The sequence below is a fragment of the Cervus elaphus genome, chromosome 3, assembly GCF_910594005.1.
Source record: "Cervus elaphus chromosome 3, mCerEla1.1, whole genome shotgun sequence".
NCBI lineage: Eukaryota > Metazoa > Chordata > Mammalia > Artiodactyla > Cervidae > Cervus > Cervus elaphus.
Window position 1 is genome coordinate 25092764 of NC_057817.1, and position 25295 is coordinate 25118058.

Here is a 25295-nt window from a genome sequence, read left to right on the forward strand (position 1 = left end):
TTGCAGTAACAAGTACAGATGACTGGTTTGGGCACAGATCACTTGACTTTTGGAAGTGTTCTGAAAGAGTACATTTTTTCTGGTTAGCAGACTAGTTAAGATTCTGGTTGCTGTGACCAAACTATCTGCATTTGAATCCCAGTTTTAACACTTATTAGCTTTGTGACTTGGGCAAGTAGTTTATCATGTTTGTGCTTTCATATCCTAATCCATAACATGGGCACTTAATAGCGTCGTGAGGAATAATATTTAGTATTTAGTAGAGTGATAGACACGTAGTAAGCATTAAGTGTTAGCTACTGTTATTCAGAACAGGAACCCAACCACTGATATTCAGAATACAGTGAGCATTGGTTCATACAGTTTATAAGGATAATCAGGAGCATTGGTTAATCCAGTGGTTGCAATAGTTGGTTAAGAAAGCTTCTACTGTACCATTGTTTCCTTGACCTATATAAAGACATCATTGTTTTTCTTTAAACTTAGAAAGGAACATGATGTTATGTCTTATGGCATGGGCATTTTTTCTTTGAATTTGAATACATCAGTCACTGTATCTTAAGCATTTTAGGATGTCATAAACATGGAGCTTTGTATTAATTACCTAAATTTTCATGGTACATACGATGTGATCACACTTATTTTTCAATATAATCTTTTTGATTTTTTTTTTTTTTTGCCTGCTTGTTTCCTCTTCCTTCCCTTTCTTCCAGACCCATGTAACCACCTAGCAGGTAGCCTTCCATATTTTTCTATGTCCATGTATGTGTACATCTGTCTCTACTTGTGTAAGGAGAGTGTTTTGGTTATTATTTGGTGTACAAAAATAGAATTGTAGGTATAGTTTTTTCTCCTCCGTGCTTTTCTCATCAGGGCTGCATCTTGGAAGTCCCAAGTCAATCAAAATATTGATTGATTAATAAGCTCTGTTATTCTTTTGAATGGCTGCATAATATTCTGTGGTGTGATCATATAGTGCTTTATTCCACCATTTTAATTTATGAGCATTCACTTTGCCTCCAGTTTTTTTTTTTTGCCATTATAAACCATTTGCAATAGGCATGTATATATACTTATACATATATATGTATGTATACATATATGTGTTTGGATAGACACATATGTATCTCCATATATGCTGACGGTTTTATTACGTGATAGTTCTTCAGGAGTGGAATTGCCAAATTAACATATTAATATTTTATGATTCCCACATTGCTAGTGATTTTGAGTGTCTTTTGATTATTGGTTTTATTCTTTTGCTCTTATAGAAGTTTAAAGATTTTGAATAACAGTATATATTCATATTTTGTACTTTTGTGTTCTTAGCTGTCTCTTATTTTCTCAAAACTATTTTTTTTTTGTTTTATTACATCTTGAATTGGTCTGGAATTTTTTGTCTAAGGTTGGGAGTGCTAATTTTATTTTGTTTTAAATCAGTAGTCAGTTGTGTTAGAGTTGTTTGTTTAGTAGTTTCATTCTATTTAATTGAATGACCGCTTTTGCCATATTCTATTCTCATGTAATGGAACTCTATTTCTATTCTCTTGTATAATGGAACCAGTTTCTGTATTATTTATTCTGTTCCACTCATCTCTATTTCTGTAGTATTTATTTTGATAGTTTGATGAGTCAATGTGCTTCTTCTCTGCTATATACAGCCCAACCAAACATAACTCTTCCTATAGTTTTCTTAGGTACTTTTGGTCATATTTTTAGTTTTAACACACATATGCACAGAAAAATGCCCTTCTTACTGGAATCCCATCATAATTATGTATTTGTTTCAGAAAATTGACAGTTGTATCATAGTATCCATTGTCATTATATATTTTCCAACCCATTCTGATTTTTTTTAACGTATGTCCTCTTTTTGTTATATTTGTTTGTAAAGGTTTTATTCTGTTACTGATGTGAATGAGATATTTTTATTTCCATTTCTGTTTTCTAATTACTGAAGGGCCAGAAAGCCATTGGTTTCCTATACTTGTTAACACACTGTTAATAGGAAACTGGAAGTAATGTTTAATACAAGGAAAAAATTGAAGTTTTGTATATCTTAGAAACTACCCTTTCCTTTTTGCTGTCATTTTCTGATGCAAATTAAACATTGTGTAAGTAAAGTAGCTTCTGTTTTTGAAGCAATACAGGAAGATATTATATACTATAATATCTCTTGGAGTAATACATGTACTATTTTTCTGAAGTATTTGAGAGTACGTTGTACATTTTTGGTGGGTTATTAGATACGTGGATATATTGTCCTTTTCGTGGTTGTCACATATGCAGGCTCCTGATGTCAGTTTCTTTCATTTGGGTAAGATATTATTCAGTTTCTTTTGGTGTATCATTATTCTTTTCCCTCTTGTAATTGGTAATTTTGGGGAAGTTACTTTGAGAAGGTAAACATCTCATTCCTTAGGAACATCTTCCTTACATGTAGAAATTCATGATTTTGGAAATCAGTTTTTACTAGGGTTCTTAAACTTTATGTGTATTTTCTGTGTTATTAAAATTTTTGAAGCCAATTTTTAATGGCTCTAATGATGTTCTGTTCTGTATCTAGCCTAATTTTATTAGTTATTTCCCTATTTTCAAGTATTAATACTGTTTTCAATTTTTTACCACTAGAGAAATTTCTGTGATGAACATCTTGGTATGTTAATTGAATCTAATTTTTCTCATTCTGGATCACTAGAAATGGAACAAAGAATTTTTTGAAATTCTTGATTTGTATTTCTGAATTCACTAGGCAGTTTTGGGGACATTTGTTAATATTACAAGCAATACATATTCATGGTAGTACAATTAGAGAATATAGATAAGCAAAAAAGAAGAAAATAGAAATTTCTGTAAATCTGCCTGTGAATTAAAATGTTTACTGTCTGTGATGAGTTTTACCTTATTTGATCTCTTGATTAATGTGGTTATAGCCAGCTGTTTCTTATTTAAAGTTCTTTTTGCAGTTTCCAAGTAATCTGTAGGGTACTGTTAGAATATTCTTTTTTTTTTTTTTTAAACAATCTTAATTATTTTAATACCTGTTGATGATCCTTGCTTTGTCAGTTATTTTATGAGGACTTCAGAATGATGAATATCTAATTCCAACATTTTTTCTACATTTATTTGTTGACATTATTCTATAAGAAGAATTTTCCTTTACCAACTATAGTTGGGAACCAACTGTACTGTCTTCTCATAGGCAGTTTAAACACGCATTCTTTTTTTTTTCCTGCCAAGCTGTACGGCTTGTGGGATCTTAGTTCCCTGACCAGGGGTTGAACCCAGGCCCTTGGCAGTGGAGAGCGGAGAGTTCTAACCACTGGACTACCAGGGAATTCCCTCTTTTTCTCTTTAAATACCGCTTTTCACAGGCAGGAGTTGGTGTCAACATGCGTGCTTTATTATTTCTGGGCTAACGACATGTCTTTTTTTAAGATATGCATTTTTAAATGGTTTTGGTAAATGTGGCATGTAGTACCTTAAAATGCAAATAGTGGCTCAGATGGTAAAAAATCTGTCTGCAATGTGGGAGACGTGAGTTCAGTCCCTGGGTCAGGAAGATCCCCTGGAGAAGGGAATGGCAACCCACTCCAGTCTTCTTGCCTGGAGGATCCCATGGACAGAGGAGCCTTTCAGATACCTTTGTTTGTGTCTTTTGGTCTTCTATTTTTTCTGCTTTTAACACATCCACTAATAAAAGTGATGAAATATTTAAGACTCAGAAATCAAAGAGGTGTGAAGAATTTACATATTCTATAAACATTTCCTGTAAAGATTCTCTTGCAAGCAACTGTTTCGATAGTTTTGTTTTGCAGGCATAATTTTGTAAAAACGGATATGTCACCTGTCAGTTTAATTAATTCCTTTCTAAAATATTTGTTATGACTTAGAGTGATTTTTTAATCTTATTTATAAGTTTTTGTTAAGTAAACTGAACATCAAAAAATCAAACTTAAGAAAAGGGAGACTCCTTCATACTTTCTCTTTCACTTGGGCCTTGAATTAAAATTATAGACCCTGACAGTAGGTTCTCCAGTATCTCTAATGACTTTCATCTTGAACTCAGGACTTAGCAAAATAATTTATTTAAATTCAGTTTTTGATCGATAGTTCTTCACTGACAGTGCAGCACATTATATAATCTTGTGAAGAATCCGCTGCTTCAAGAGTCAGCCATGCAACCTTCAGAAGTGTAAGATAGTCATGAGATCTGTTGACTTCAATATTGGGGATCTTTATTGTATCATGTTCTGATTGTAAAATGTCAAATATCATTTGAAATTTAATTAAACTTATGTTTTAACCTATAAGAAATCACTTTGAAGAATCTTAATGGTTGGGTTGAGAAGAAATTGGGAATTCATAATGACCGATTCCATTTTCATTGCCCTGAATTCATGATGTCCATCAGTTCCCTGTGGACATAGCCTTTTGTCTTACCACTCTGTAGAGTAAACATTAGCTGATACTTTTGCTTTCCACACAATCTTTGGCTTTTGAAGCAAAAGGTGTTTCAGCCTTTGCTGCCAGGTATGGCTGTAACTATATGTGCCAGAATTATTTGAAAATAAAGCCAGTACTCTTGTGCCTCAGAATGATTTATTCTTAGAACATTTGGGTTCCTGGTTTGCAGGGAAGAGATTTGGACTTGTGGGAGAGAAAAGGCTAGACTGATAAGTATGTAATGGGTTTAAAACTGACCTTACTTACCTGGCAGGGGAGATACCATGATCACGAAGGTGGTTTTCCCAGGGCGAGGCTTATCCATTGCACTCCGGATGTGCTGACCCCTGCGATTTCCCCAAATGTGGGAAACTCGACTGCATAATTTGTGGTAGTGGGGGACTGCGTTCGCGCTTTCCCCTGAATCTTTTAAAAAAAAAAAAACTGACCTTAAACTGGTGGTACTGTAATATTTTAGTTTTCTGAAAATATCAGTAGATAGATCCAAAAAATATTTCCAAACAGTAAACAGCTAAAGAAGCCTCTGTGATTCTTAAATACTCCCAGTTTCACATGGGACAGCTCCTTTGGGCCTAGCAAATCAGAGGTAGTAGATGTTGGCACAGGTAGCTGCTGCTGCAACAGGGAAGTAATCCTAGTGAACCTGATGTTGACACATAGAAAAACTCAAAGCATTTTGAGTCACTATTTTAGCGGGCTGTAGTTTAAAGCAATTGGGTAAACTCTTATAGAGACTCAGATTGTAAATATTTTAGGTCTTGAGTATTAATTCATTGCTGTTGAGCATGAAAGTAGCTATGCATGATATGTAAATAAATGAGCAAAGCTATGTCACAGAATGGTTTTATTTACAAAATAGGTGCCAGGCTGGATTTGCCTGCAGGCTGTAGTTTGGTGACCACTAACTTTGAGGCAAATAAAAATTATTTCTTGATGACATCACTATTATACTAAGTATAATTTTTACTTTAGTGATCACTGACTTGTGAATTCTGTATTCAGTATTGCTTAAGAATCTGTGAAAATTATAAAAACAAAAGACTTTCATTTGAAAAGTTACTGTTTTTGAAATGTACTGCTTAAAAAGGGAGTCAGTAGATCTCTTCATTCCCAAATACTGAATATAAAAATCAGTCACCCTAGCAGTTTTAGAATATGAGCCATCTCCTTCAAAGAAGATGTTTTATTTATATATATATATATATATATATATATATTTAAAATTAGAAAAATCCTGCAAAAGCACATAATTTATGTTTTGAGGAAGATAAATGCAGATTGCTAAGTCAAGTCTTTGGATTTAGTACTTGCTCTGTTGGTGAAGTTAAATGCTAATATTTGGTCCACCTTTAAAATTTATATTACCTGGAGTGAAAGAATGACTTTTTTCCTAAGAGTCTTACAAAAGGTTTAACTTGATTTGGCTTGGTTGTAACTGTGTTGGGTACTTGTATTTCAGAAACTGCTGACTTTTAATAAAAATCTGAGTATGTAATTTTTTGCTTGGAATATCTTAGTGTATTTTATCTCTCAGCTATTATTCTTATTTTGCTGTTTCTTAAATAACTAATGCTATACTATGCATACTATAAAGGCGAACAGCTGCTTGGAGAACTACAAGTGAAGAAAAGAAAGCATTAGATCAAGCTAGCGAAGAGATTTGGAATGATTTTCGAGAAGCTGCAGAAGCACATCGACAAGTTAGAAAATATGTTATGAGCTGGATCAAGCCTGGGATGACAATGATAGAAATCTGGTAAAAAGGGATATGTTTTTGTAAGAATGTGATAAAAAAGTTTTCTTAGCTCTAACTCTTCAGGTTTATGTTTGTCTTTCATTACTGCCTTGCCAAAGATCTTTAAGTGAAGGTTCTAGAAATACCTTCTGTAAACCTTACCGTGTTGATGTAATGAGGAAACTGTAAGAGGATGTTTGCATCTCATCTACCCTGTTTTGTACTCGTGTTCTCATATGTACAGATGCACACATTACTGGTTCTTACTTTCTGTTTGGAAACCTGTTATTTTGCTAGCCAACAAGGGATATTAAATTAAAATTCTGGGACACAAAACATTTATAATGCAATGAAGAAAGTGATTATTTCTCCAGTTTTCCCCTTGAGAAATAATTAGCTATAGCTAATAATTAGCTGCAACTTAGTTCTCTGATTCTAAGAATTTTTAAAACTTGTAACATTGAGAAAAATGTAATCAGCCTTTGGTCTGAGTCAAGAATCTTATTTCCTGATAAATTAAGTTGAAAATGGATCATGTTTTCCTGTTTTTCTAATGGATTTCTAGTGGATTAAATTCTCTTTATTTTTTTAGAGATGAACTGTTTTCATAGTAGTTACTTAGTTGGAGAACTGTTACTTAGTCACATCCAGAAGGTGCTCAGATCACTCCCAGAAAGTAATTTAAGAGTTTCAGTCAACTTTCTGAACTTGATGAGCTGTAAGGTACATCAAGGGTAAGAATGTAAAAGTAAAGAAGTTCTTTCTCTTTTTTTAGTGAGAAGTTGGAAGACTGTTCACGAAAATTAATAAAAGAGAATGGATTAAACGCAGGCCTGGCATTTCCTACTGGGTGTTCTCTGAATAACTGTGCTGCCCATTATACTCCCAATGCTGGTGACACAACAGTATTACAGTATGATGACATCTGTAAGATAGACTTTGGAACACATATAAGTGGTGAGTTCTTAGAAATAATTTCTTGGGTAGGGCTGTAGATATGGAACTCTTTAACATTTTCCCTTTTTGATGTCTCACTTTTCAGTAGAGCTATTAATACGTTCAGGCAGATTTTGAGATTTATGTTAAAGTATCCTGTTTAATGGAATTCAGTGAAAACTGTTGGGTAATTGAGGTTTGTTACCTATCATAGCAAGGATTGAAAAATAGAATCTTACATTTTCATTCAGGTCGTTGTTCCAGACTTTTTTATTTGTAGAGTAACAATAAACATTTACTCAGAACCCTTGAGTTTACCAACCTTTGAATATAATTGTTAGCTTTTCTCAATTCTTTCCTACACCCTTTTAGGTAAGTACCTTTTACTTTCACTTAACAGGTGAGAAAGCAAAGCTTAAACATTTGAGGTTTTACTAAATTGGAGAAGCTAGATTGATGGTTAGTGTCCTGTGGACCTGTACATTTTCTCTGCCCACTTGTGCTACTTAGTTCTCCAGGCTTTCTCAGTTTGATTTGTTTTTATTTTTGTATAACTGCCTAGTGAGTACTGAATTGGTGCTGTCTTGAAGTAACCCTGGAATTAATTTTGTCATTTTGAAACACTTGCTTATGAATGCTGTCTAGGTGCTTGAAGTTCTGCCTTCATTTGATCCCATCATTTTGTTTTTTTGTTAATTAGCAAGGTTAATTAATAATGTAGATGCTATAAAGTAGGTAATTTGACTAACTGATAATTAAACACAAATTTTCTCTTTCAGGTAGGATTATCGATTGTGCTTTTACTGTCACTTTTAATCCCAAATATGATACATTATTAAAAGCTGTAAAAGATGCCACTAACACTGGAATAAAGGTATGTGAACTGTAAGCACCATCTCATTTAATATATTTTGAGCACTTTATAGTCTGTTTAAGGACTTTGGGTTATGTAAGACTGGTCTACCACCCTTAGGGTTTTCAATGAGTTATTGTAGTACAGTGTATAGAAAGCTTTTATAGGTGATTTTTGATTGTCCCATATTTTAAGACATTAGAAAGTTAAGTTCCCATAAAATTCTGTATCTTGAATAACAGAGTATACGTGATTCTGTTCTTAGTGTGCTGGAATTGATGTTCGTCTCTGTGATGTTGGTGAGGCAATCCAAGAAGTTATGGAATCCTATGAAGTTGAAATAGATGGGAAGACATATCAAGGTATGTTATCTAAAAATGCATCTTATTTTGAAATGTCTTAACTTGGCAGAAATAATTTTGCATGATGGTGTTGAGTGCTTTCTTTGGGTCAGCTGCTTTCTCTTTCTCTCTTGGAAATTGAGAATATAAAGAGGGGAAACAAGGGAAGTGACCTGTTCATGGTAGGAATTCTGTGGTAGCTAGTTGCTAGGAACTGTTAGTCTACTCTGGTCGCTGTTAAGACATGGGCGGATTTATCCCAGGGTGACCAGATGTAGGCTAGATTTTCTGTGACTAGTTACAAGGCTCAGGCAGAAGTAAGAGGCCCTTTCCATTGATGACTCCTCCCCTCTATTTTTATGTTGAATTCAAAATTTAGAGGCCAGTTAATTCCTTGTGTTTATCCCTTCCTTTAATGTTTATTCCCTTTGCTGCCTAGTCTTTCACAGCCATTGCCAATTACACAATCCCAGAGTCACCTGTGCATTTTGGTGGTGTCAGTCCAGCCTTTCTCCACTTCCCAGGGTCTATCTGACCACTTTCCAGCCACCATTCTCCTTCCTAATCTATGCTCATTGCTCTCTATATCTCTTGTCTTAAAAACTTCCCTGTGGGATATTTCCTACATTTCCTTTAACCAGATCCTGACTCTTCCTTGTAATCTGAGGAAGCATGGAGACTCTCATGCTCCTTGCCCCTCAGGAAACTCAGATCATTTAGTGTCCTTTGCATTCCCCTGCTGATACTTTTGGACTGTGGTGTCTTTCCCAACCACACAGTGTTTCTTTCCTGTAAGACTTGATGGTGCCTTGTTGCTCTCTTGCAGATCCTTAAACCTGTGAACATATGTACAAATAAAAAATTCTTTTTTTTTTTTAAATTTTCATTACTTTTTACTTGGGTTTTTTTTTTTTTTTTTTGATTGCAGTGAGTTTTCATTGCTGCCTGCAGTCATTATTGCGGCATACGGGCTTCTCATTGTGGTGGCTTTTCTTGTTACGCAGCACAGGCTCTAGGCGCACAGGCTTCAGTATTTGCGACTCAGGCTTAACTGCTCCATGGCATGTGGAATCTTCCTGGGCCAGGGATAGAACCCGTGTCCCTTGCATTGGCAGGAGGATTCTTACCCACTGCACCACCAGGGAGGTCGCACATAAAAAATCCTTAAGGCAAAAAAAAAAAAAAAAAAATTCTTAAGGCTTCTCACACATGGATGGGATGTGTTAACAGCTAATGAAGAAAACTTGCTTTGAAGTTAGGCAAGTCTATCTTTGAGCTTAGATAACTTCTTTTTATTTTGGGGTTTAGAATTATTTAAAATGTACTTATTTTTAAATGAGGGATTAATTGCTTTACAGTATTGTGTTGGTTTCTACCAAACATCAACATGAATCAGCCATAAGTGTACCCATGTCCCCTCCTACTTGAACATCCCTCCCACCCTCCTCACCCACCGCACTCTTCTAGGTGGTTATCAGGCCCTGACTCACACAGCAAATTCCCACTGGCTGGCTGTTTTACGTATGGTGATACGTGTTGCCACGTTGCTGTCTTCATCCATCTCACCCTCTCCTCCCCCTGCAGCTGTGTCCGTAGTGTTCTCTAGGTCTGTGTCTGCAGTGCTGCTCTGCAGTTAGCTTCATCAGTGCTGGCTTTAGATAACATCTGTAACTTTGACTGTAATGAGAGTCATGATACCATGTTTCCAGTTTTGTTTTTGAGAAATGTAAATTTTATGACATGCCTGGAATTTATTAATATTCAAAAAATATTTATTGTTTCCTACCCCCAGTTTTGGGATTGGTCTGCAACAAATAATACTTGAGTGTCTCTCAGATCATCTCTTCCTTCCATTTTCTCCTTATTCTACAACCTTGGTTGGAATGTGGTCTGCCTTTCAAGGCACAGTAGGTGACAGTTTGACTTAATGTTTAGTCACCACAGAACAGTTTCTAGCGTGAAATGTTGAAATTTTAATACCTACTTTCTTACCTCTGCCACTAAGCCGGTGCAGCATTTTAGGTTCTATTCTTTCAGCATTTGCTTTTTTTTGTCAGTTATTGTATTGATCAGGGTTCTTAGTTTAGGTAGCACGATTTCATTTTTACTAGTCTAAGCAGAAAGAGTATAGACAGATCATGACATTTAGAAGATGAAGAAATGGACTACAGGCTGAACTTTAAGAAGCAATTTCCCTAATCCATGTAACAGAACCAGGCCAGGCCATCAAGGGAGTGGAAGCTATAGAATTAGAAAATAACCATGATAGCTGTTGGTTCCAGAATTAGCCTGCCACTGTCCACAGCCTGTATACCTTGAGCCCTGCTTCTTCTATGTAACTTGGTTATATGTGTTAGGTTGGGATAGCTAAGAGATGTTTTTAAGTGTGTTTTTGGTTGATCTAGGGGGTCGTTTGTCGGGTCTTGGAGGAATAGTAATGCTTGCTGAATTTTAAAGCAAATTTAGCTTGTCATTTAATAAGAAGGAAGTCTTTTTTAAAAAGCTAATTGAGAGTCTTATTTTTCTGGAGCACCCCTAAATTTGTAATATGCTCATCATTGCTAAAGATTTGGGGGAAAAAAAAACCAAACCCCTGCTACCTAATTCTGCCCTAGAAGAAAGGTAACTCACACTGGATTCTACAGAGAATTCTAATACTATAAAACTAGATTTTTTTTTTTAAGCTTCTATTGTGGAATATAACAAAAACTGAAAATACACACAACTTAAAAACTTCAACTAAACAGTTGTAAAAATTATGTAACCTCTGCTAAGCTGCTAAGTCTCTTCAGTCGTGTCCGACTCTGTGTGACCCCATAGACGGCAGCCCACCATGCTCCCCCGTCCCTGGGATTCTCCAGGCAAGAATACTGGAGTGGGTTGCCATTTCCTTCTCCAGTGCATGAAAGTGAAAAATGAAAGTGAAGTCACTCAGTCGTGTCCAACTCTTAGCGACCCCATGGACTGCAGCCTACCAGGCTCCTCCGTCCATGGGATTTTCCAGGCAAGAGTACTGGAGTGGGGTGCCATTGCCTTCTCCATATGTAACCTCACCCCTTGAGAAATAGGATATTGCCAGCATTACAGAAGCCCCCCAGCTTTATATACCCCCTTCTCGGTTACAGAAGGCTTTTTCAAATAAGCCATTATCTAAAGATTTGCATTTCCTTTTATCTTTACCTAATTATGCATCCCTAAACATTTAGCATATTGTGCTTAATTTTGAATTGTATGTGTACATGTATATATATAGGATTGTACCATATCTATATAATTGTGCTTTTTGCTCATTTGGTTGTATCTCAGGTCAGTATATCCCTAGCTTTTCATTTTTATTGTTGAATAAGTGTTCCACTGTGTAAACATACTCACAGTTTGTTTATTCTGTCATTGATTTTAGGACTTTGGGGTTGTTTCGATTTTCTTTTTTACCACTTGACATGCTAATATAATAATAAAATTTAGCGTTTCTTAATACTGTTGTTTTGACAAAGAATCCTCATTTTCAAATTACCTTTTGGTTCATAACCATAATAATACATATTTTTTTTGTTTGTAATGCTTATATATATGATATTTTATGCCTAAATGGACCATAGATGGTCCGTAGATAGACCCCCATTATGTCCTCATCACATAATTTATTCTTTTTGCATTGTTTTCCCTACTCCTTCTGGTTTTTAATCTATAACATTGCAACAAATAACTTTTTATATCCCTCTAGTTTTCCAATTTGTATTTAACTATCTTCAGGTAGGCTTGGGCTTCCCTGGTAGCTCAGCTGGTAAAGAATCCACCTGCAACAGAGGAGACCCAGGTTTGATCCCTAGGTTGGGAAGATCCCCTGGAGAGAAGGATATGGCAACCCACTCCCAGTATTCTTGCTTGGGAAATCCCATGGACAGAGGAGCCTGGTAGGCTACAGTCCATGAGACACAACTTTAAACCACTAGACCACTAATGTGGGGTTATTTAACAGCACCAAACCTGATTTTTAAGTAAATGCTTGAACTCTGTACCAAAGGCCAAGAGATCTGTTTGTGCCTTGAAACCCTGAATAAGTTTTTTTTCTATTATGCCAGTGAAACCAATCCGTAATCTAAATGGACATTCAATTGGGCCATATAGAATACATGCTGGGAAAACAGTGCCCATTGTGAAAGGAGGAGAGGCAACAAGAATGGAGGTATGTATACATTAGCACTCTTCTTCTGTGAAGCATTTTGACTTTTTTTTCTTCTGAACTATGAAGCTAGTAGTAGTTGAGTATATAGTATGTTGAGCAAAATTAACTTGCCACTCATACTAACGCCAACAGGAATTGGGCTGTGTAAATGTGCAGATTGTGTCTGGTCACACTGGGGTTCGGTTGGCTGTGCAAGTAAGGCATGTCAAAGGTTTTGTCGATACTTGGTTATTTATTGAGCATCTTGTTGGTGCCAGTCTCTTTAGTAGACACTGAGATGTATAATAGTAGTGAACAAAATTTCCTGCCCATATAAAGTCTACGTTCTAATAGACCACACAGAGATCAAAAGTGCTAAGGAGGTAAATCAGGAAAAGGTAGATAAGGATTGCCAGGTGTGTGATTTCTTACATTAAATGGGGAATACCTGAACCTGAAGCTAGGATGGGAATTTTAATTCATTCTGAATTTTTCTTCGTTTCCCTTGACTCATATATTTTTAGGAAGGAGAAGTATATGCCATCGAAACCTTTGGTAGCACAGGAAAAGGTGTGGTTCATGATGATATGGAATGTTCACATTACATGAAAAATTTTGATGTTGGACATGTGCCAATAAGGTGAGAGGCTATTCTTTTTATAAGATTGATGAGTTTCTCTTTCCGGTTAACAGCATTTTAAAATGTGTGATGAATATCCACAGTGGTACATTCATAAATGCACAGTTCTATAGCCTAACAATAAGGTCTGTAAATTTCTATAATTCAGCAAAAAAAAAAAAAAAAGCCCTATTAGAAATGTTAACTGAGATGAAATGATCTAAGCATTCTCTTCATATCTTGTTTCCAATAATTGTAATAATTACAGATTATTATTTTGCTGGTATTCCTAGGTTTTTGTTTTTACTATTTTCCCATTGGTAAACTTTGTATTTTTATTTACTTTTTAAAAACTTTTTGGAGATGATTGAAGCATCTTCTTTATGATCAGATCTTTTTCAGCTTGATGCCGAAATTTCCCCCAAAAGGGGCATTCCCACCTTAATATTATTGATAAGTTTGTACTTGAAATTTAACACTGTGTGCATAGACATGTAAATATAAGATAACCTTCATCTGGTCTTCTTTCCATCTGCCATCTGTAATTGAGTATTACACATTCTGGTTTTTGGAAGTTGAAAGAGGCAGCAAAGAGAGTTTTTTGAACTTTAATTACTAAGTAAAGTCATAGTTTTTGTTTGAGTTTTCCTTAATGGGGGAAATGAGTTGGTAACTTTTTAGCCAACTATTAATATTGGACTTTTCTCTTAGGCTTCCAAGAACAAAACACTTGTTAAATGTCATCAATGAAAACTTTGGCACTCTCGCCTTCTGCCGCAGATGGCTGGATCGTTTGGGAGAAAGTAAATACTTGATGGCTCTGAAGAATCTGTGTGACTTGGGCATTGTAGACCCATATCCACCATTATGTGACATTAAAGGATCATATACAGCACAGTTTGAACATACCATACTTTTGCGTCCAACATGTAAAGAAGTTGTCAGCCGAGGAGACGACTATTAAACTTAGTCCAAAGCCACCACAACACCTTTTATTTTCTAAGCTTTGTTGGAATACATTATACCAGATTTAATTTGCAACATGTTGTCTTAACAGTGGACCTATGTAATACTTTTATCCATGTTTAAAAAGGAAGGAATTTGATCAAAGGCAAACCATTTAATGTTATTAACCAAGGAAAAAGCTTCCAGGACTTTGAAATGTTAACCATTTTCTGTCTGTAAAGCTCCAAATAGTTAGGAATGACATACATTTTGTTTCAAACACCTAAGAGATGCTTTTCAGATATTTATATTGCCATATTCTTAATTGAATGCTTTGAATGACTACATCCAGTTCTGCACCTATATACCCTCTGGTATTGCTTTTTAACCTTCCTGGAATCCATTTTCTAAAAAATAAAGACATTTTCAGATCTGAGAGCTATATTTCAATGTCTGTGGTTGTAATTCTCTATAGGAAATAGTTTAGCATAGCATAATGTAGGAAAATGTAGAGCCTTTTGTCTGGATTGTAGACCCCCACACTGAAACTTTCCTTCTGACTGAGTGGCTAAAACAAGAACTATACATACATAAAGTGGGAGGAGAATTTTCATAAGTTAAAAACAGCTTTAGGAACATTTTGCCTTTACTTTTTTTAGGACAGTATTAATGCGTGTCTTTCATTTAACCCCTTGATATTAGAAAGATATAATTAAAACATAACTTAGTAGGAACATTGTGCCAACTTAAAACCTTGATTTACTAACATCTCAACATTTAGACCCTCTGTCCAGTGGTGGTAGTTATTGAAAAATGTTATTTTGCTTACTCAGTAAGCCAAAAGGGCACCTAAAACCACACAGAGAGAAACAGTACTTTCCATGTTTAGATCTCATTCTAGTTATTTCAGTTACTACTTTTTCATTATGAACCAAATTCTCTAGCACCCTGCCCCTGGACTGGTTTGAAGTCATAACATCATGGGTGGTATTTCACTTTCAGGAAGTGAAGTTACAGTGACACTCATAGCAGCTAAGTATGTAAGTTGAATGTAAGATACCAAATATTTGAACTGAATCCCACAGTTCTTAAAACAGATCGCTTGAATTCTGTGTAAATGATTTGTTGGGAATGTTCCCACATAATTTCAAAATTGTGTACCAGGGTAAAGCCTTAATTTGTATATGCTTTAGCACAGATTGCCTCGGGGATGCTGTTTAGGTTGTGTTTTGTTTAACATTTTTCTCACAGGAGAAACCTGACTTCTGTACTAAATCATTTATTATACATTAAAAAGCTGCTCCTTCATATTAGAGGTACAAATGAATGTTATCTTGTGGCATACACAGCCTAGGTTTTAGCTATATGAGCCATGTTTATTATGGTGCTAATGTTCAGTAGCTACCTTTGAATAATTTCTCCATTTCCTGTGATGATGTGCAAGTGGCAGAGCTCGCCAATTCATGCCTGGACATGTTACAGGGCTTGGACCTTCCAGCTAGCTCTTTTGGGGACTGGGTGGGAGGTATAAAGTGTTTTAATTTCTAAACCCAAGAACTTTTGGACTGAGTCAAGAATTTGGAGCTTTGTAAGATCTCTAGCAGTAGTGACCCTCTACTAATTGTAAGCTCCAAGCTCCCTTCCCAAGTTGGGAGCAATGGCTTTACTGCATGCCCCTGAAACGGCTGGAAGAAGTATGATCCTGTAAATAGGAAAGCTGTTACTTAAAAAAAAGAAAAATTGTATTTTCCTGGTAGTGATGTATCTCTTGAAAATCATTTTGTCATGTTTACAATGATGTACCTTATTGGTAACAAATTATTAGTTTGATGTTTAACAATAGTGCCTTTAGTAAATTATTTTACAACCAAAATACGTTGTTTTTTTGTTAGATAAATTTACCAATGTAGAAATCCACATTGAGATATACTGTAAGAAATCTTGACTTGGTTTTAGTTTTGTTAAATAGCCTTAATTTTTTTTTTTAGATCAGTTTTAGGTTCATAGCAAAACTGAGCATAAAGTAGAGTTCCTGTAGTCCCCTTTCCTTGACTTCACACACACAGCCTCCCCCATCGGTTTTAGTTTTAAGAGTTTAAAAAGTAAATGGCTAGTAACTATACCACTGTAAACAACATAGCTTCCTGAGTTGTTTTTAAACTGTTGCACTAAAATTAGGTACACTAAAAAGTATAGTTTAAAGTAATCCTTGGTGTTAAAAAAGGCTAGACTCAAGTATCTTGACCACAATAAATCTTTAATGAGGTATAATTACGTTGACAGTTGAGGTAACAACTTGCATAGGTATTTAATAGATGAATAATTTTAAACCTTAGCCATTTAAACTCAAGCTGTAGTTTTGGCATGAATGATTTGTCTGTGAAGTGATAAATTCTCATTGCACTTCATGATCAGCTGCCCCTGATAATTTCAACCTGCAAGCAAACCTAATTAAGAAAAAAGAAAATTGATTTTCCAGTGGTTAACACCGATCTGTAGAGGTTAGAGGAGTCTCTTCTTTCCAAATAAAGTTAGCAGCAGTAGGACTTTAAAGATATCTAATGAGGTTGTTAGGAAAGAGCAATGAGTATTTCATACTATATTTTTTTTTAATAAAATGCAAGTGTGATTTTAATTTCAAAAAGGACCCAATGTTAGAATATCTAAGAGGCTTTTAGTAGTCATATAATACTAGCAAGAGCAATTTTTTTAATGCGGCTTTAGTTACTTATTCTAAGTGAGATGCTGAACATTTTGCTCAAATGCCAATTTTGAACATTCTCTGTCCTATGCAGTTTTTTTCTCTTCAAGTCTGATTTCTATCCCTTTAAACCAAAAATCTTAAGATACAATAGTACAAAACTTTAAGAGATCTAATGTTAAATATATAAAATGAACTCATATCCAAGCTGAACTGTACTTGTATTATACCATAATATACTGTTTGCTACATTCATTTTTTTTTTTTAATGACTGCTTTATTAGAATTTGGACAAACGTTTGCTGTCAGACAAATCACTATTATTAATATCTCAGCCATTATTATTTTCATGTCCATAGTACTGAAGCCATTTAAACATGCTATTTATAAAGCTGTCATCTTCATTTGTATAACAGTTTGACTATGCCAAGTAAAAAATAATTTTTACAACAAACTTGAAGTTCTGTTTAACAAAGTAAAGTCTATTGAGTCCTGTCACACACAAAGCCTCAGGGATATTGAGATGAGTAGGTAATATTTCACTTTGCAGTAGTTGAACTGATACACCAATCTGAAAGAAATGCCCTTTTTCTGGTAAGACTTGGTGAAGCAAGTTTAATCTGTCTGATAAGAATTTGTATAGAAAATAACTATAAAAGATAAATGTATAAAATGATGCCATCTGAACTTCTTCAGTAGAAGATTGCACAAATTCATGATCTGAGCCAATTAAGACATCAAAACACAAGAAAGAGGTAACATCAGTCTGAGGTAAACACTAAAAGTTTAAAACTCCCAAGTATTTAACAAAAATTACCTACTGACATTGATACACATATACTTAAGCTAACTTAATCTCTGTAAAAAGATCTGTTGCAGTTAGATACAAAATGTGTAAACACAGTGTGCACTGATTAGTAAGTAAAAATAAAAACAGTGAAGCCCACAATTGTTAAGTCAGCCCTTTTAAAAAGTATATATACAAATCACAAGAAGAAAACCCCCACTGTCTTTGGATCAGCTAAGGATTTCATTAGAAGAGGTATCAGCTTCTTCACTGGGATGTTGGCTACCATTCAGGAGTTCTGGAGGCAGGAGCTCAGAATGTCCCTCAGTAACTCGCTGGGTATAAAACAAGATATAAGCTTGGGCCTTGCGTACTTCATCCAGAGTGCACATGCTTAGCTTGGAATCATTGCAGTGTACCCAGAACCCTAGAGTGAAGCACAAAATACGTCTTAATGTTCACAAAGGAACTTTAGAAATTTCTAGTATAAATGAAAACATGGATTTAAAGAGTTTCAGTGAGAGTTGAGGGTTTTGTTTTTTTTTTTAAGGAAAAATAATTGTCTAGCCAATTTAGTTCTTTAAATTAGAAATAACAGCTTGGGCAGTATGTTACTCGAATCACCTACCTTTGTCCTAGAAGTAATTTGAGGTTACAGAATCTGATTCGTTTGCTTGACACTATCTTTAATTCCTGGTATAATCTTACCAGTTAATGCTTTTGCTGGTAATTATAAAGCTGTACAACTCATGGTAATGTTAATTGCCTCCTGGGTTATACGGACTTTTTGTCCATGCCTCTTTTTCTAAGGTTCATGGAAGCAGTATGCGAAAGTTTCATGTTAGAACTTGAAATCAAAGTTGTTCCAAATAGCTGTGATTCCCCAGTTATTAGGTGCTCTGTTCTTGAACAAAATTACCTGAATTCAACCGGAAAACAGACGACCTACTCTTGGAAGTGTGCCTTTCGCACTTTTTGACTTGTAACTAAAGAGACCATCCTTACTATTTTATCCCTTCAGCCTTTATGAGACAAAACTACCACAGTCCTGCATCATAGAATATCCCATTTTCTGCACAAAACCCCTGTTTTTTTCTTCTTCTTGAAAGAAAACAAATTAAGTGGCTTTTCTTAAGATTACTCAGTGTCTAGTTTAGAAATCCATGAAGACTGAACCGTGGCTTCCAAAAGCCTACCCCAAGGTAAAATACTTTTTTTCATACCTCCTTCAGAATTGTAACAGTAGGCAGTGTAGTGTCCTGAGCCGAATCCCTTCCCATGGTGCATTACCACAGCAGATAAGTCATACATAAAACATTCTGGTCTGAGGGACTTCAGGGATTCCCTGCAGCAATAGGGCTCCATGTTTAAGATTTCTTCAAAGCCAACATGAACACCAATCTTCTCTCGGTTATTACGTCCTGACCACCTGCAAACAAATCAGGGTAAAATTATCAACAAAGTCAAGGGACCATAACCACGTACCTGGTCCAAACTCATAATGATAGAAAACCTCAGAGACCAGAGAGTACAATCCTATATAAAAACTGTAAATAGTAAATCCTTTCAATACTGAAGTTGGCTACAATAGAGGAATTTAGGCTTATTTACCAAACAAGTAGAGTGAGGTTCTAAAATAAATTATTTGGCTTCTGTAGTTAGAGGATAGTATAGGAAGAAAATTAACTTTCAGAAGAAATACAGCCTTACGGCATTTTCCCCCTTTGAAGTGAGAAATTCAAGGCACCAAAGGGTTTTTAATTCTTTACTGTCATGTTAATACTTTGAGGAGGATATCCCAGGACCTAGAATTTGTTCCTGGGAGACATAATCTGGATCTTTCTTGGCCAGGTGTGGGGAAAAAAACAAACCCAAACAAAACAGGCACCTCTAATTCCTCAGAACACTTCAAGAGCTCTTCATAATTAAAAAAAAGAAACTGTGACCCTTCCTGTGTGTAAATCAGTATAATACCCATTAGTGACAAAACTCAGATATCGTTCCTATACTGTCAATTTCTCAATCTGTTGGTCATGCTTCCCAGTACTGGATCTATGCATGTAAAGCAATGCTTTTATCATCGAATAGTATGAATTGGTGCTACAGGGGAAAAATAATGTAATAAATGGTTGTTCTTTCAAGAGATTATAGTACAACTTGGAGTGCTATGGTACAATGACAAAAAACAGCTGAAAATACAGTATCAGTGTATTAAAGCAGGCAGTTAAGACAGCAGCAGGTAAAGTAGGGAGAAAGGCAAATAGGTTTTATGAAGAAAAAAACTGTGAAAATGCTTAATTAGTATGAGGTAAAACTGTATGGAACTAAAGATGAGACTTGCAGATTGTGTCGCCTGCCACACTAGGAGTCATACCCCAGTCTTTCCCTGTTACGTGTACAGAGTCCTGTATCCAGTGCAACTTTATTCTTAGTACCAAGCATGTGAAATAAGGGCACTTGCTTAACGTAAGTTCCTATCATTCTCACTTTCTCTCTCTTTTATTATACCATAAAATTCAAACCTTTATTTACTGAATTATGCTAAATAAGTACTTGTCAGTTGGTACTAGTCAGTAACTAGAAAATAATTTATTTCCGTTGATGAGCAGGATATCCCTTTTTGTCTGCTGATAAAAATATAGTAAAATGATAACAAGATAACACTACACCAAAAAGTCATGATTTATTTCTGAGAGAGGGAACAGGACTAGGAGGCACAATGGGGAGCTTGTAAGGCATTAGAAATGTTCTGTTTCTTACATTTCTTCTAAAGCTCTTGTGTGCCCCTCCCCAATCCCATTCTCCTTTTTATATGCCCTATATGTTTTATATACTGGCAAATATAATAGTACATTTTTAATAGATGAAGAGAAAGGAAAAAGATAAATGTGGTGGTAAAGGCAGCATAAAAATGGTCCCTGAATCAGAAATATGGCATGGAAGCATCACAAATATTTTGGTTAGAAGATGCAAGGGAGGCAAATAGGTTTAAATTAAGCTGAGCTTCAAATGGCAGATTAAAGAGGCAATTATGAAGCACAAAAAGTTCAGTGATTGATAGTAGCCAGTTAAGTACCAGAAGTTTAAACCCTTTTAATTCTATCTATAAAATCTCATATATGGTCTGACCTCTCCATGTTCCCGGGCCTTTGCTACCTGGCCCTGGGCGATATCGTGCATTCTAAGTCGCTTCAGTTGTGTCCAACTCCTTGCGACCCTATGAACTGTAGCCCACCAGGTTCCTCAGTCCATGGGATTCTCCAGGCAAAAGTACTGGAGTGGGTTACCATGCCCTCTTCCAGGGAATCTTCCCGACCCAGGGATCAAACCTGTCTCTTATGTCTCCTGCATTGGCAGGCGGGTTCTTTACCACTAGCACAACCTGGGAAGCCCCCTGGACAATATTAACACAAAACAATTTTCATTCCACTTGATTTCACACACCCTGGCAGGTCTCACCCAGACTCTTCACTAAACCTTTTGTTGTGTACCCTTTCCTGTTCCTTCATACCTTTGTTCATGTTGCTTTGAGGCTAAAGTGTTCCTCCTCTTGCATACATCCCATTCATTCACTTAGTATTTTGGGGCACCTATGTACTGAGCTCAGTTCTGGATTTTGGAATACAGGAATGAAAAGACAAGACCACTGTCATTACTGAACTTCTGTTTAGGGGGACAGAAACAGGTATTAATAAATCAACTATTGCAGATATTGGTTTCTGCCAAGAAGCAAAAATAGGGTAGGTAATGTGACACAGTTGGTGGTGCTACTTTTAAATACGGTGGTCAGAAAAAGTCCTGAGATGACATATGAACTGAGATTTAAATTACATGAAGTCCCCTGTGCCATTAGGGAGGCTTTGGGAATGTTTAGATATCAGCGAATGCCTTCCTCTAGGGCTCTGATAAGTTCATTTGTATGTAGTTTGTGGTACTTAGTATTTCTACTTCATCATTATTTCTGTGAATGCTTGACTATAATCTTGAGAAAAAAATTCTACATTATATTCCCCAAAGAATATGGACATCGGGCATTTTCCAAGCATGAAGCAATCGGGTCAAATACTCTCAAGCTATAGATTTTAATTTTAAAATTTTGTACCTAAAACATGCTGAATATTATACACTATAAGCAGAGACTAGGACAATAATATACTGCGCAAACCAAAATGCAAGGAGTCTGCTATCAGCAATGTATTCTATAAGGGAAGATAGTATCAGAAGGATAGTTACTGAACATGTTGTTTATGATTAGGGCTAGAGATAATGACAGAATTTTTTCTCCTTTAAAAAAAAAAAAAAGCAGAAGTAGATAAGTCTCCCAGTCAAGTATTAAACTTTATTCTACTACTAACCTGAATCGTTTCAGATGGAGTCTGAGAACCTGAGGTAGGTGGCAAATCATAAGCTGTTTTTGTGCTTCTGTGAGTATAACTGGTTTTGAGGAAAACCTTCTACGTTTTGCTATGATATCAAAGACAGAATGAGATGCAAATTTAAGGATACAATGAAATGCTTGAGTAAACTCAAAATAATTCAGACATGTATTATCAATTAAACATCTACTGAGTTATAGGCATTATACAGGGCTAAAGATAAAGGCATGGCCTTGCTCTCAAGACACTTAACAATCATGTAAAAGAAAGTGAAAGTGAAGTCGCTCAGTCGTGTCTGACTCTGTGACCCCATGGACTGTAGCCCCCATGGACAGCTCCTCTGTCCATGGGATTGTCCAGGCAAGAATACTGGAGTGGGTTGCCATTTCCTTCTCCAGGGGATCTTCTCGACTCAGGGATCAAAATCAGGTCTCCCACACTGCAGGCAGACTCTTTATCATCTGAAACACCAGGGAATCCCACAATCATGTAAACCACACACACAAAACTTATGAGTTAGTCAAGGCAGACAGGTAAACAAATAATAAGCATAGCTGACCCTTGAACAACAAAGGCTTGGACTACATGGGTCCACTAACATGCAGATTTTTATCTTTTTCAATCACAGTTGACACAGTTGACTGTATGTTTCGCACACACAGATTCAACGAACCATGGATTGAAATTTACATCCAGTTGGTTGAATCTGTAGATGTGAAATCTTCAGGGATGGTTTGGCAGATTGGCAGATTTCAGTATAAGTAGGTGTGCCTGGAACCAATCCCCTACATTACACTGTATATGATTTAATATAGTCCTGAAATAAGGCAACAGAAAGATATAGTGCTATAATATTTTTAAATTGATTTGGCTATGCCAACTAAAAGGAAAAATTCCTCCCTAAACACATACTGTAATATACTCTTACCAAAGTCTAATCAATCATGGTCAATTCACTTCTTGAGGCTAATCAGGATCCCATGGGCATGGAAACTTTCTGCCCAGAGCACCCCTCCCCACTTCCTGGAGATCCAACCCAGCACCGCCTGAGAAAGCAAGCCTTCATTAGCTCTGTATCTGAGATCTCCTTCAATGTCTTGGTATTTTAGTACCAGATCTCAAACAAGGGGAACTGAGGATTCTTTTTACCCTCTGCTATCTCTAGAGGTCCACCTATGGACCTTATGCTGCAGCTTCTCTCTAGGCCACTGGCTACCAAAATTTGCTCCTGATATCCAGGAGTTATCCTTCAATTTGTATATCAACCACAAAGCCAGCCACAGGAGAAGCTACTTCTTATAGGAAGTGGAATCAGTCCACCATGAGGCTGTCCTCTAACCCAACTCCTCTTTCCAACAGAAGTCTTTCTTCCAGGTCTATGCTCCGGAGATCCAGGTATCAGACTGCTGCAAGATCTTAGGGACTTAACTTTGGGTTGTCTCCCAGAATATATGGTACAAGTGTAGCTAGACAAAGGATGTTAACTCCTTGAATTATAGTTTTAAACATTTGCCATCATAGATTAAATTCAAACAGCTCTTTTAGGCCTTTATTTGGTGGACCCAGCAGATATAAACATGTTATCATTTTCTGCATTTATTTTCATATCTTTCTACTCCCAGATTTGGTGAAGAAAACATCTAGGACCATTCACATTTATGTTCAAGAAAATAAACACTATACACTTTATCAATAAAGGTTTATTTTCTTCTAATCTTATAAATATTAGGCTCCTATTTACAACAGATTTCATAATAGGCAGCACTCGGAAAACAATGTTGGTATAAGTTGTTCTAGAACACCAGCAACTTATATGCCATTTTTTTAATGCTGGAACAGCCACTGGTTCTTTTATGTTACCTTAGGAGTTTATTATCGAACACCCTAGAGTCATTTTTTTTTTCAGACATGGAGATTAAGGAGAATATCTGCAAATATATAGTATAAACGTTTAAAATGCCATGTACTACACATTGCTAGAGATAAAGAAACCGGATGAAGACGTAGCAAATCGGATGTGGTTTTATCTACCATTTCTCTGGAAGAGGATGCTTCTGTTTAATTGAAACGACTGTTTCATCCCCCAGTGCTGGGTTCCTATGCTCACTTCCATTAGAAGAGCTTATCACAGTAGACCTTGTCTTCCTGTTTCCTCCATTAGGTATGTGAGCATCTTGAAAGTGTCTTTCCTCTTTCCACAATGACTTGAACAATGACTAATTATAGGAGACAGTCAATGGATGATTTTTTAATAAATCTTTGTTTTTATGAAGCCAATGTCCTTTGCAGCAGTCCAGCAGTGTATATTATTTCCTATTTTATAAGTGTGTATACACACACATATACATATGTTATCTATATATCAATGTTTTAATGTGCACCAAAAAGACTCATAAACTAATCATTTCATTCAGTACTAAATACCTTTTACTATTCCCCTTCACTACTTTATTCTACTCACATATTAAATTTAAATTTTATTTTATGAATCTTTTCTACAACTTACTATAGGATCAAAAATATTTTAATGTCATCAATAAGGCAAAACAAACATGTAGTTCACAAACATCAATTAAAAAGCAGAAATATGTAGCCCAAATTTCTTTTGATAAATAATTTATTTCTATACCTGTTACTTAGGGAATTTCTTCCAGTTTCCCCTCATTTGTGTTTCTCTTTGCTAACCTTAGAAAAACAAAGAGAATATACAGCCTCTACTTACAATTACACTGGTCACACATGTAGATTTTTCCTTCTAAAGCTTCGGTTTCTGTGAACTTAGTCAACATTTCAGTAACCAGACACGGCTGGGAAGTACTATCTTTTCCACTGCATTGGTATCTTTCTGGGAATTCCAGTGACAAGTCCCAGAAAGGTTCTATGGTATTTGATTTGTTGTCACATGCAAGACATGTAACCTGCAAATAGAAATATTAGTTTCTCAGATTACAATCCTTCTGTCAAAATATTTACTCCTTTCACTAGAAGTCATTACCTGTAAATAAGCTTTTCTTCTGAAAATGTACTATCAGAATTCTGAATGATCTGCTTTATATTATTTTCAGGGAATAATATTTTCTTCCATAAACCCACTATGCGTTGATGGGCTTTAACTATGAGGCATTCAAAAAGCTCTATGGGCTTTTTTTTACTAAGTTCAGTCAAGTCTGAATTTAGTAAAAACAAACAAACAAACAATGGGCTCACTTAATTAGATATACACTGTGTGTATACGTATGTGTTGTGTATGTGTGTCTATACATATAATATATATTTATATACATTTAATGTGCTTAGATTAATTAGACTTGAAGTTCTTTGCCCTTTTTCCTTTCTCATCTTTCACTGATGGGTTTTCTCTTCCCAAATC

At 35.7% G+C, this 25295-nt stretch overlaps 2 protein-coding genes and 1 non-coding gene across 3 annotated transcripts in view; 2 read left to right on the top strand and 1 right to left on the bottom strand.

The window, feature by feature from the left end:
• The window catches only part of METAP2 (methionyl aminopeptidase 2), a 29990-nt gene extending 15493 nt beyond the window's left edge, over positions 1–14497 (top strand). Inside the window, exons 5-11 of the mRNA XM_043881698.1 lie at positions 6062–6223; positions 6978–7159; positions 7918–8012; positions 8257–8353; positions 12415–12518; positions 13022–13137; positions 13828–14497. Of these exons, the coding sequence (XP_043737633.1) occupies positions 6062–6223; positions 6978–7159; positions 7918–8012; positions 8257–8353; positions 12415–12518; positions 13022–13137; positions 13828–14080 (1009 nt within the window). The 3' untranslated portion in view covers positions 14081–14497. The remainder of the gene's footprint in view (positions 1–6061; positions 6224–6977; positions 7160–7917; positions 8013–8256; positions 8354–12414; positions 12519–13021; positions 13138–13827) is intronic.
• On the top strand, positions 4706–4869 carry LOC122686177. Its single transcript, XR_006338642.1, has one exon. It is a non-coding gene; the product is annotated as a U1 spliceosomal RNA (small nuclear RNA).
• Positions 14498–17374: 2877 nt separating the features above from the next.
• Positions 17375–25295, bottom strand: part of USP44 (ubiquitin specific peptidase 44) — a 28931-nt gene continuing 21010 nt past the window's right edge. Inside the window, exons 3-6 of the mRNA XM_043881682.1 lie at positions 24648–24843; positions 21905–22013; positions 18773–18978; positions 17375–17976 (exon numbers count right to left, since the gene is read on the bottom strand). Of these exons, the coding sequence (XP_043737617.1) occupies positions 17780–17976; positions 18773–18978; positions 21905–22013; positions 24648–24843 (708 nt within the window). The 3' untranslated portion in view covers positions 17375–17779. The remainder of the gene's footprint in view (positions 17977–18772; positions 18979–21904; positions 22014–24647; positions 24844–25295) is intronic.